This window comes from Martes martes (genome assembly GCF_963455335.1).
Source record: "Martes martes genome assembly, chromosome: 14".
Lineage (NCBI taxonomy): Eukaryota > Metazoa > Chordata > Mammalia > Carnivora > Mustelidae > Martes > Martes martes.
Window position 1 is genome coordinate 9,364,719 of NC_137902.1, and position 13,427 is coordinate 9,378,145.

At 50.7% G+C, this 13,427-nt stretch overlaps 1 protein-coding gene across 3 annotated transcripts in view; it reads right to left on the reverse strand.

Moving 5' to 3' along the window:
* The window catches only part of TACC2 (transforming acidic coiled-coil containing protein 2), a 137,401-nt gene that overhangs the window by 93,489 nt on the left and 30,485 nt on the right, over window positions 1-13,427 (reverse strand). For all 3 annotated transcript variants that reach the window (XM_080822630.1, XM_080822631.1, XM_080822632.1), the window contains exon 3: window positions 5,812-5,937. In XM_080822630.1, coding sequence (XP_080678756.1) covers window positions 5,812-5,937 — 126 coding nt within the window. The remainder of the gene's footprint in view (window positions 1-5,811; window positions 5,938-13,427) is intronic.

The window sequence follows — 13,427 nt, forward strand, 5'->3', positions numbered from 1 at the left end:
AGGACCACTTTCCCCCGTGGTTCTCCAGGTGTGGAGCCCAGACCAGCAGCACCGTCACCGGGGAACCCGTAGGAATGTCGAGTCCGGGGCTGCTCGCCAGACCTCCCCAGTCAGACACCTTAAGGCCGGGGCAGCGATGTGTGCTGTAACTGGCTTCTTCTGGCGCACACTGGAGTCTGGCCTCCACGGACCCGAGTCAGTTGAGAGGCTGCCCCTCGGTGTCCAAGGGAGCACTCCAGGGTTTAAAGGGACCCTCCGGCTGGGGTTCCCGACTAAAGGAAAAGCACCTGAGGCTCTGGGGTGTGAGCAGACTGCCCTGTTCTACTCTGTTTAATAAGTGTGGTACTGCTGCAAGGTTTCATCTAAGCGATTCTACGGCTTTAAAAACATTTCTGAACGTACTTAACAGGTGGGAGTATAAGCGGCCACTGACAACGCAGTCATCTGCAGAATGTTCTCTAAGGTCTGGGCCCGGGGCGGCCCACAGCACAAAGGGAAGCTCAGCCCGTGACAGCAGGTTCCCAGGCTCCTCCCTGAGCAAGGAGCACTCTTGGATGTCCTCCAGCGGTTTTCCTAGAGGAGATGGGGCACAACCAAATCCCTTCTACCTTGCTGGAGAACTGCCTCAGAGACGGGGATGCCATCTCTCTTTTTCCGTATTCAGAAAGAAGACATCTCGGGGCGCCCGGGTGGCTCAGTTGGGTAAGCAGCTGCCTTCGGCTCAGATCATGATCCTGGAGTCCCGAGATCGAGTCCCACATGAGGCTCCCTGCTCGGCGGGGAGTCTGCTTCTCCCTCTGACTTCTCCCCTCTCATGCCCGCTCCCTCTCTCATTCTCTCTTTCTCTCTCACACACACAAATAAATAAATAAAATCTTAAAAAAGAAAGAAAGAAAGAAAGAAGACAGCTCATGAGGGAAGGATATAGCACCAAAGAATTTACAGGGAATGGGAGGGAGGAACAAAAGTGACTTAAAGCAAACCCTCCAGCCCCACTTAAAATTTTTTTTTAATTTTTAAATTTAAAGTACCAACCCTGCTCCTGGGAGGGGCAGCCCTCTCGAGGGATAGTCACGTGTCTCCTCTGCCTGTTTCCTCCCGCCCCCATGCCTCACGCCCCGCCTCTCCTGCCACTACTCTCAGCAGGATGAAGAAGGGGATACGAGGGGGGTGCTAGTGTCCCCCTCAACTCACGGTTTGGAACCCTAATCCCCAGTGTGCTGGAATTAGGAGGTGGGGCCCTTGGGAGGTGCCCAGGTCCAGAGCACCCCCACAGACAGCATCAGCATCCTTCTCAGAGACCCCACCGAGCTCCACCACCGCTTCCCCTCCATGAGGACACAGCAAGAAGCCCGCAGTGTGGAGGAGGGTCCTCACCCGGCCGCTGGGCCGTCCAGCCTCCAGACCTGGGAGCAGCACATTTCCGCTGTTTCCGAGGCCCCCGGTCTGGGATGCTTTGTCATAGCAGCCCCAACAGGCCCAGACGGAGGCCCCCGCGGGGCCTCGGCTGACGTTGATAACAGTCCCCGCCCGCCCAGAATGCCCTTCGTAGTGACTCCCACAGATCCGCAGGGTCAGGTGCAGCTGATTCTTATTATTCTTATTATTCACGCGGTTACATCCTAGAAAGGTGTCACGGACACCGAATTAGCTAGTTCTGACCCACTGTCCCCAGGGGGTGTGCTGGCTTGGGTTCCCGCAAGCTTCTGGTCACAGCTCTTTTGTCAACGGGTCACCACGTAACCCTGTGTTACGTGCATTTCTGTGTGAAAACGCCTCATTTATTGGACATCACTGAGTTCACAGCCAACAGCATCGGCTCCCCTTACGCCCAGGTGCTGCTTGTCTAGCAGGAGTAGCCCCTACAGAAGACACACCACAGCCTTCCTGCACCAAAATGCACTCCACAGTGTTTCAGCAACTCCACTTGGGGGCCACTGTAAGCGGCAAAACCATGAACGAAAAGCACAACGTGATAAAAACCGTGGCAGTAAATATACCAGGAGAGGACCCTTGTTTCTGGCACGCGAGCTGGAATAAGACAGGGCCTCCTGCTCTACCCCAGCTGGGCACACCCCCCCCCCAGGCACCCCCGAGTCCCTCGCTGCTCTGTGCACGCTCACGAGAGGCCACGAGAGAGCCGTGAGCACTGATCTCGGGGTCACAAACAAACCATAGTGGGAGGCAAATTCACGAAGACCGAAGCAACGCATAAGGGGTATTTTGTGGAAGTGGCCAGTGACCAAAGCCAGCCCCATCCCTGCCCCCACCAGCACGGCCCCTTTTCTATTACTTTCCAGTAAAATCCAGACAATGCACCTCCGGACAAATGTTCAGTAATGCTGGCCAGGCCCCCAAGTCGCTCACTGGACTCTACCCGAATCTGTCCACTGGGAGATGAAGCTAGAAAGCCGGGCACGTTCTCAGCATTGAGAAAATCGGGACGTAACCCCGGGTTCCTTCCTGCATCCTGTGATCCCTCTCGGTCATGGTCCGAGGCGACACGGCTTCTCTACAATGCGTCATCTTCCCTGGACTTGAAAGAGGCCAGGGATGTAGGTGGAACCCCAGGCGTCACGGAAGGAGGAAACGGGCTCTACCCGCAGCCGGGGACGTTCAGAACGCAGGCTTGGCAGACACGCTGAATCCGCCTCAGAGCCCAGCGGGGCCGCTCACCAGCGCCTTGCCCTTGAACACACCAGTGTGACTCAGCCTCCGTCGGCCCCAATGTCAAAGGGCAAAGGGGTCCAGGACAGAATCCCTCACCTCCTAGGGCTGTTTGTTGGAGGACTTACAGGGACACTCGATGTGACCTGCTCCGTAAGGCACCTGGAGCAAAGGAGGCTGCCTTGCCTGCAAGGTTTAAGAGCAGCCCTCACTGGAGGGTCTGGGACACATCACTTAAAATACAGCCTAAGGGCTGGGAGGGGACTTTGAAAACACTGACCGAGACCCAAGGGCACTTTAGTTCTTCTCGGAGCCACAGAGCTGCCCAGCCAAGTCCTCCTGCATCCAGTGCTCAGAAAGCTTCCCCCTCGCCTCTCTGGGTCCCTCCATAAAATGGCAGGAGGAGGATGATCTCAGCCCCCTTCCAGCCTTCACTAAGGGAGGGTGTGCCCCAACCAGCTTCCCAGGTCGGGGTCAAATGGGAGCAACCTGTTCACCATGGTTTCCCTAGTGCCATGGAACACTGCAAATGGGGAGTTGTTTTAGTGATACAAACATAAATCAAAATGTCTGTGTCTAACACCTTAAACTTATACAGTGTCATATTTGTATGGAAACAGAAAAGACCCCAAATAGCCAGAGGAACGTTGAAAAAGAAAACCAAAGCTGGTGACATCACAATCCCCAACTTCAAGCTCTATTACAAAGCTGTCATCAAGACAGTATGGTACTGGCACAAAAACAGACACATAGGTCAATGGAACAGAATAGAGAGCCCAGATATGGACCCTCAACTCTACGGTCAACTAACTTTCAACAAAGCAGGAAAGAATGTCCAGTAGAAAAAAGACAGTCTCTTCAACAAGTAGTGTTGGGAAGATTGGACAGCCACATGCAGAAGAATAAAACTGGACCATTTCCTCACACCACGCACAAAAATGGACTCAAATGGATGAAAGACCTAAATGTGAGACAGGAATCCATCAAAATCCTTGAGGAGAACACAGGCAGCACCCTGTAACCTTGGCTGTAGCAACTTCTTGCCAGATACGTCTCCAAAGGCAAGGGAGACAAAGGCAAAAATGAACTATTGGGACTTCATCGGGATAAAAAGCTTTTGCACAGCAAAGGAAACGGTTGATAAAACCAAAAGACAACCAGGGGGCACCTGGGTGGCTCAGTGGTTTAAGCCGCTGCCTTCGGCTCGGGTCATGATCTCGGGGTCCTGGGATCGAGTCCCGCGTCGGGCTCTCTGCTCGGCGGGGAGCCTGCTTCCCTCTCACTCTCTCCGCCTGCCTCTCTGCCTACTTGTGATCTCTCTCTGTCAAATAAATAAATAAAATCTTTTAAAAAATTTAAAAAAAAACAAAACAAAAGACAACCAAGAGAATGGGAAAAGATATTTGCAAATGTCTTATCTGATAAAGGGCTAATATCTAAAATCTATAAGGAACGTACCAAACTCAACCACCAAAGAACAAATAATCCAATCAAGAAATGGGCAGAGGACATGAAAAGATATTTCTGCAAATAAGACATCCAAATGGCCAAGAGACACATGAAAAAGTGCTCAACATCACTCAGCATCAGGGAAATACAAATCAAAACCACAGTGAGATACTACTTCACACCAGTCAGAATGGCTAAAATTAACAAGTCTGGAAACGACAGATGTTGGCGAGGATGCGGAGAAAGGGGAACCCTTCGACACTGCTGGTGGGAATGCAAGCTGGTGCAACCACTCTGGAAAACAGTATGAAGGTTCCTTAAAAAGTTGAAAATAGAGCTACCCTATGACCCAGCAATCGCACTACTGGGTATTTACCCTAAAGATACAAACGTAGTGATCCGAAGGGGCACCTGCACCCGAATGTTTATAGCAGCAATGTCCACAATAGCCAAATTACAGCAAGAGCACAGATGTCCATCAACAGAAGAATGTATAAAGAAGATGTGATACACACACACACACACACACACACACACATAATGGACTACTACTCAGACATCAAAAAATAAAATCTTGCCATTTGCAATGACATGGATAGAACTAGAGGGTAATACACTAAGCAAAATAAGTTAGAGAAAGACAATTATCATATGATCTCACTGATACGTGGACTCTAAGAAACAAAACAGAGGGTCAGAGGGGAAGAGAGGAAAAATAAAAGGAGACAAAATCAGAAAGGGAGACAAACCATAAGGGACTCTTAATCATGGGAAGCAAACTGAGGGTTGCTGGAGGGGAGCGGGTGAAGGGGTGGGGTAACCGGGTGACGGACATTAAGGAGGGCACGTGATGTGCTGAGCACTGGGTGTTATATAAGACTCATGAGTCACTAACTTCTATCTCTGAAACTAATGATACACTATATGTTAATTAAATTTAAATAAAAATAAATAAAATGTGTATAACACCTTAAACTTATACAATGTCCTATGTGAATTAAATCTCAGTAAAACTGGAAAAAATGTGAGTGTCTGTATACATGAAATAATCCTTTATGCATACACTTGGGGAGTGGGGTGGGGAGGAGCAGGTGTGCACAGAGAGATGGCCGTGTGTGTGCGTGTGTATTAGCATCTGAGCCACGTCCTGAGGCTGACTCTGAGCAAGCCCGGTTCAAACGCAGTAAGTGCGACGAGGACGTCCTCGGCGGCTGTGGGGCTGCTGGGGCATGAAGGGCAGGTGAGGGAAGACCCCGCGGGCCAAACCCGTTTGCCAAGCAAAGGCCCAGGACCTGCTCCCGTTCCCCCTCGTGCCGCCTGCTCCTCTCTCCTCCCAGCAGCCCCAGAAGACAAAACAAGCAGCTAACGCAGCTCGTGTCCTGGGAGGTCAGAGGCAGCTAACCAAGTCATTCCCTGGCAATGTATAAATAGCACGTCCTTTCCCCCAGAGGACTTCTATTTTAAACAGAGGCCCTCGAAGATCACAAGGGAACAAATTTCTAAAATGCCCGTTGGGGCAGGGTCCTCCTGGCGTCCCCTGAGCTGCCTAAGGAAGGGGCCCTAGCCCTATGTAGGAGGGGCATGTAGACCTAGGTAGAGGTGGGCATGCAGGGGAGGGGAGGGAGAGGTGGGAGGCAGCCGCAGGGCCTGGGCCCGGGGGTCCCACCACCAGACGCAGACCCAGCCCCCAGGTACCTCTGGGCCGTCAGATCTCTGGAGACCTGGCTGAGGGCATCACTGTGGTGTGAAGAGGCAGCTAACAGTGGGTTTTCCAGGTCCTCAAGGGCAGCTGGCTGGATGACATCATCTGCTACATGTGACCTGGGGAGAGGAGAGGGAAAAACCAAGGCTCAGAAATGTTCCCAAAAGTTTTCAGTGTGTTTGAATAGCACATTTTATGTGGACCGCGAGCGGGGCCGAAAGCGAGGGGTCTGCTGCTACTCCAAGTGCGGCCCACAGGTGGCGCTGGCCCAGGAGGGCTTTGTTAAAAGCAAAGAAACCCAGGGCAAGTTTAGAAGCCTGCAGAGCGACCTCAGAGAGTAATTTCATCTGCTGGATCTAATAATAAAGGTCAAGATACTGCAAAACATCCTACAGGGCACAGGCCAGCCCCACCACCAAGAACTACCTGGCCCACAACATCAGTAGTGCTCAGGCTGAGAAACCCTGGCCATGAGTCTTGTTTCATTTTCTAGGAACTGTATTTTTTAAAGTTTTGATCTATATGTATTAAAAACTTAAAAAAAAAGTTAAGGGGCACTTGGGTGGCTCAGTGGGTTAAGCCTCTGCCTTCGGCTCAGGTCATGATCTCAGGGTCCTGGGATCGAGCCCCGCATCGGGCTCTCTGCTCCGCGGGGAGCCTCCTTCCCCCCTTCTCTCTCTGCCTGCCTCTCTGCCTACTTGTGATCTATCTCTCTGTCAAATAAATTAATAAAAATATATTAAAAAATTTTAAGATCCTATTTTTAAGTAATCTCTACACCCAATGTGGGACTCAAATTCGCCCCCGGATCAAGAGTCACACACTCCACCGACTGAGCCGGCAGGGCGTCCTGAAACTTAAAACTTAAAAGCAACACTGGCCCTTCATCTGTTGAGAAGGTAGACACCAGACAGCCTCCAAGAGCAGCAGGCTTTGCAAGTTCAGAGGGACATGGGTCACTGTCATACACTGGTCACTTCAGCTCACTCTGCTAGTTAACCCCTTCCATAATCAGGTGCGTCTTACTAGTTCATCGGGGAGGACCATGATTTTGTCTTTCTGATAAACTTGGCTCTGGGCAGTAAGGGGCAGGACGATCTCTTTCATTCCCTGAGCGGATAGCGAATGCATACAGGCTCTTAGGCCGTGAACAAGAAAGAGGGGGGCCATGCCACTGGAGTTGAGAGTCTCGGGCAAGAGTCATCTTTTAAAAATGCTTATTTATTTAGTAATAATTGTAGTAGACACTAAGAACCATACAGATGGCTAAGAGCATAAACCAGGAGGTCTGGGCCAGTAGTGGGAGTAGGGAATATTTCCTTCTGGAGTGGTAAACTGAGTCCAGACAGCCAGGTCGGTGATAATGACTACACGCCAGGAACTGTTAGTCTAAGTGCTCATAGATGTCACCACTTATGGTCCTCACAGCAGCCCTGTGAGGTGGGTACTCTCGCTATCCTCTTTTGATGGATATGGAAACCAAGACACAGAGAGGCTGAGTAACTTGTCCTTGGTTGCACAGCTAGTAAGGGGCAGAACCAGGTTACAAACCCAAGCCTGATGCTAGGGGCCATGTTTTTAACCACCACTCTAGGATGTGTCCCAGAGGTTGAAGAGTGAGAGAAATGAAGAGTGTCTGAGGTAAGGGAAGCCACCTGCCTGAAATCCCTGAACCAGGAAGGAGTTCAGCATCTGGGAGCAATGAATGCAAAAGGTCACTCTTGCAGGAGTGTGGATGATGGAGACTAGGAAGGGGAGAGGTGGACGAGAGCCAGACCCCACGGGCAGGTCAAGGGACTGGATCCTATGCCAAGGAATTAGCCCAAAATCTGCCACAAAGGGCTGCCCTTGGCCTTGAGATGAATGAGAGGCGGGGAGGTCTAGGCTGAGTTTCCTGAAACTATGTTTTAAGTATGAGTTGACCAGCCCATGCCCGCGCCCACCCCTTATTATTCGTCCCCATGGACCTTGTGGTGCTCCCGTCCTCCTCTATTGTTCCCATCCACCATCCCAAATCCCCCGGAACAGGATCCCAGAGCCCTGGGACCCTGCCCACGGAATCCGAGAGAAATGGGTACAAGGGGAAAGAAGGAAGGAGCCAGCCTGGAGGCGAATCCTCAGCTACAGACACTAGCAACTTTCCAAAGTCATAAAAAAAACCTGAGTGGAAAAACATTACCCAGGAGCTTTGGCAGCACACACTGAGAGCCATAAAAGACTCTGTTTCCTTCAACACAGTTGTTGTACTTCCAAGAATTTATTTTAAGGAGATGATTCAGGGTATGAGCAAAGATGCTGATCATAACTGTGACCATCATAGCAAAAAACAAAACAAAACAAAAAAACTAGAAACAACCAAAATGTCCCCCAGTAAGGGACAGTAAATCACATGAAGGCACAGCTACAGAATGGGCTCGTTAGCAGGTATTTTAAAAGATTAAGGTAGATCTCTGTAAACCTACAGGTAAACATATCCATTGTTAACTAAAAAGAGGTTTTAAAACTATCAGGGACATTCATGTGTGTGTGTACTGAGGTCTGTGAGCGTATACGTATATATGTACACGTATGTATAAACACACACGCAGGAAGTGTGCAACCAAGTGAACGAGTACCCGGCAGTGAGGGAGGATGCATGCCAAGGTGTGAACAGTAATTCTTCTTCAGTAGTGAACTTATTCTAAAAGACTTTATTTTTACATAATCTCTACACCCATCGTGGGGCTCGAACTCACAACCTCAAGATCAAGAGTCGTATGCTTCACTGACCGAGCCAGCCAGGTACCCCGTGAGTGTTTTCTCCTGTTGGATTTAGCTCTGTTTTCTAGTTGGGTGCTGACCGTGCCCTGGTTTTATAAGCAAAATAAATAAGAAAGCATACATAAGGACAATTTTAAGTGACAGGGAACAACTTCAGTTTGTACATAACTCAGGGAAAGTTTTCAGAGATGGGATAATCGCAGGAAATCGCAGGAAAGCCCACTTTTGTATTCACATTTTCCATGGGGAGGACCCAGACTTGTCCAGTTCGTCCCGTCCTGATGCAGAAGTACAGCCACACCTGACTCATCAGGCACTACCGGGACAAGGGGAGGATCTGGGGAGGAACAGATACGGCCTGCATATTCTACAGGGTGGCTTTTTTATTTTAACTCTTTGGGAGGAATTATATCTGAAAGCACATTGGACACTTCTCTGAATTTTCTTTCTTTCTTTTTTTTTTTTAAGATTCTTTATTTATTTATTTGACAGATCACAAGTAGGCAGAGAGGCAGGCAGAGAGAGAGGGGGAAGCAGACTCCCTCCCTGAGCAGAGAGCCCGATGCGGGGCTCGATCCCGGGACCCTGAGATCATGACCTAAGCCGAAGGCAGAGGCTTTAACCCACTGAGCCACCCAGGTGCCCCTTCTCTGAATTTTCTGAACAGAGAATCCTGAACACAATGAAATTTTTTCTCAACGCAACACAATCAACATCTTGAGTAACTATGATGTAAGTGACCAAGTATGCTATGGCACTAAAACCACAATTGTCCATGAAGTCCAGAGGGCAGGGCTCTGGACAGGCCCCACCTTGGGATTTCAGCCAGGTGACTTCTCCGTCTGTAAAAGCAAAGGCACTAGACTGCACGGTCCCCAAGGATCGTCCCAACTGAGTCTCGCCCTGCACTCGCAGGCTGTCAGCCACCACCTCTGCTCACTCACCTGCCTCTTCTCTACTTTGGGCCTTCCGTTCTGTGCTTCTCTTGCACAGACTAAGACACGGGGCTGAGGGTGTTAAGAATAGTGCGTAAGCCAAGAGTTACTAAGCACAGATAAAGGTTTATAAACCATACATCATTATAATAATTTTAAAATATAAGTGTATGTGTATATATACACATTAGCTTGAACCACATGAAACTGCTAAAAAAAAAAAATTATCAAATTCACAGTGTACCAGCAGCTCTAAGGCCTTTTGTCTTACTTCCTAGTGACCCAGCTATGTTTCCGACGGCTAAGAATGGGGCAGAGCTGACTTCTGGGTCAGTGGAGGGATTCCTACAAAGCAGCTCTTCTCGGGCCAACTGTAAGAGTCTATAAATGGCTTCTGAATTCTACCAGTGCTGGTGCTCAGACTAGAGTGACTGAAATATTTTTCAGAGGGGGAAAAAAAAAATCCGTCCGAGATTTTAACCACCAGCTGCTGCCGCCAGCTGCCAGGACCAGCCCACTGTAAATTTCGCCAGGCCAGCAAAGGGTTGATTTTCCACTGGAATGTCAGGGAGGGACGTTTGCATCAACAAGTGCTTCTCCAAAGGGCCATGAGTCACCCTCCCTTCAGAGAAGGAGGCGGGGAGGGTCAGGCTTCAGAAGGGAAAGCAGTCACACTCGGGTCTAAAAAGCCAGCACCTCGGCTCTACACACAGGCTCTGTGTCCCAGAAGGGCCCCAGGCTGAAAGTCCTGGGGAGTCACTGAATAGTAATCACGACTGACACCAATCATGAGAGTGGGAGGACAGTCTGGGAGGTGAGGGACGTGTTCACGCCTTGTTGGCGATGAGGGTGTCGCAGGTGTGCACCCAGCTCCAAACTCGTGGAGCTGCAGACAGGCACTAGGTACAGCTTTTATTCAATCGCACCTCAGTACAGTTGTCTGAAAAGGAAGGGGACCGCACAGTCCAAGGTTGACAGGCTGATCCACAGCACAGCGGGTTCGAAGTCTAAAGGAAGGAGAACAACCTGCCATAGAAAAACAGGGTTCTCTCAGGCGGGGCTGTCCGGAGAGGCCCCTGAGGGCTGGGGCAAGCCCAGTGTTTGACAGACCCATGAATGCAAGGAACTTTCCAGGTTAAAACAAAACAAAACAAAACCTTCACCCTCCTCTCTCTCTGATGGGTCAGATGGAAAGCCATCAGGCTTCTCTTCCCCTCCCATGAACAGGGCAAGGAAGGTCACAGAAGGGACAGAGGCTGCCCCTGTGTTACCCACAGGGAGGGTAACAGAAAAACAGCCCTGTCAAGGGTGGTGGGAGCCAGGTCCCCCCCCCGCAGTCAGAGGATTTGCATATACAAAAGGTGGTTAGGCTCCAAAGCACTCCCAGAGCTGTGTTGCAGTCCAAGGTGTGTGAAAAACAGAGCTAGGTGTAGGGGTGAGTGTGTACACACACAAACGTCTACTTCCCAGCTCCCTCTGCAGAGAGAGGTCAGTCAAAAGGACATTAAGAATTACCTCAGGGGCGCCTGGGTGGCTCAGTCGCTAAGGGTCTGCGTTCAGCTCGGGTCATGATCTCAGGGTCCTGGGATGGAGCCCCGCATCGGGCTCCCTGCTCAGCGGGAAGCCTGCTTCTCCCTCTCCCACTCCCCCTGCTTGTGTTCCCTCTCTCACTGACTCTCTCTCTCTGTCAAATAAATAAATAAAATCTTTAAAAAAAAAAAAAAAAAAAGAACTATCTCAAAGGGGCTGCTGCTGGCCAAATCTGGGACCACTGGGGCATTAAAAAAAAAAAAAAAATACAGACACTAATGGGTTGTAACCCATCAAGTAAAGTAAGAATCCATGGGTTCACACAGTTACGAAGGCGCACAAACACACAGAGGGGGGAAAGGAAAAGTTCCTCTTTCCACTACAAGGCCAACTTGGAAACGCAGGAGGAACGACAGAAGCCAAATCACCATTCACGGGCTGAGGGAGTGGTGGTCATTTCAGGTAGCCATCAAACAACGCTAGGGCAGGTGGGTGATTTAAAGAAGTAAAGGACATCATGTGGTCTTGGACCCACTTAAGGGTGGAGAAACCAGGGGGGCGTCAACCTGACCCGGTGTTGACCAGGAATGCCAGCCCTGGTGGCGGGACGGTCATCACACCGCGCTCGGGGACAGGACCCGCTGGGAAGGGCATAGCAGCACATCCGTGGGATGCCTGAGCCGAATGGCCAGCCAGAACCTGGTCAGGAGCAAACTCTGGGTAGACAGAGTTCGAGGGGTTTTTCCAGAATCAAAGAGCTGTCCTCTTAAAGGTCATGAAAGACAAGGCGAGACCGAGGAATTCTCCCAGACTGAAGAGGGTCCACAAGCATGCAGTCGAGTATGACACAGGGTTTTGGACTGGATCCCGGACTGGGCGGAAAAGGGCACAAGCTGGCGAGTCTGGATGGATCCTGAAGGCTTGGGGGACAGCGGCATGGTGTCTCATGGCTGCACTGGTCTCATTCTGGAGCGTCCTTATTTTGGGGAAATGAACACTGGAGTGTTTACTTTGGTTTGTATTTTGGAGGGGGACAGCCTCATGTTTGCAACTGGCTCTCAGATGATCCAGACAAAGAGAGAGGATCACACAGGGGAAGGACCAACTGCCTCCTGATAAAGAGTGTACCACTGAGGCACCCGGGCAAAGGGAGAACGGGTGCACTCGCCTCTCCTTGCGGCTTTTCTCTACTTGGAAATGAAACGACAACTTTCCGGACAAAGGCATGCGGGGACACAGCCACACCCCAGGACCCCAGAACTCAGTGGGGGTTCTAGAGGACACAGCAGGGCGTGCGATGGGGCCGTCAGGAAGGGGAGCTGCAGACCCACACCAGGGCAGCTGGGGCGCAGGCCAGCATGGAGAAGGTCTCAAAAGTCAGGCCAAGAATCTGTTGTTTGGGCGGCAATGGGGAGCATCCGAGATTTGAGCAGGGGGGCAGGAGAATATCTGGGAGGGAGCACTCGCTTCCAAGCCAGGAAGTGGTTCAGGTGCCAGGGAGCACTGGTGGGATCCTGGGTCCTGGCATGTGCAATACAGCTCGGATCTGCTGTGCGGGAGGCTTCATGCTGCCCACCTGACACCAGGTGTTGGGGGTCGGGGGAGGAGATGGGGAGAGAGCAGAGCTGATTCCAGTTCTAAGTATCTACCTGGCTGGAAAACCACGTTGTTAACCAACTGCCTGCCTCCCTCGTACATGGTATCTTCATATTTATCTTTCAATGAAGTCAGTTGTTCAGTTTAAAAGAATATTCATGGGGTGCTGGGTGGTGCCCATGGTGGCTCAAGGGGTTAAAGCCTCTGCCTTCGGCTCAGGTCATGATCCCAGTGTTGTGGGATCAAGCCCTGCATCGGGCTCTCTGCTCAGAGGGGAGCCTGCTTCCCCTCTCTCTATCTGCCTGCCTCTCTGCCTACTTGTGATCTCTGTCAAATAAATAAAATCTTAAAAAAAAAAAAAAGAATATTCATCATTCTAAGTAATAACATCAGTGAGGCTGTGGTTTTGATGGCTACTTTTCCTTTTTTCTAATATACAGGTCTTAAAATGACCAGGCAGCACCCCGGCTCAGGGCAAAGCCCCTCGGGAGCTACGCAGCACACTCTGGAAAACGCTGGAGCAGCTCTCAACGACACAGCGGAAAGAGAGCCCCGCGCTGCTCACGTCTGCTCACTCCAGTTTCAAAAAGAGAAGCAAGGCCTGTCATAAACCAGCAAACTGGGATCTTCTGAAATCGCACATCTTCATGAACTGTTGGTCTGTTGCGAGCTTGGCATGACCTGGCTGGCAAAGGGTAGGAGCCACAGTAAAGGCCCATAACCTAAGGAGCACATCTGGGCACCCTCTTCGGGTCTCCCTGTTGGCGTTCGGAGACAAGAGCTTCGTC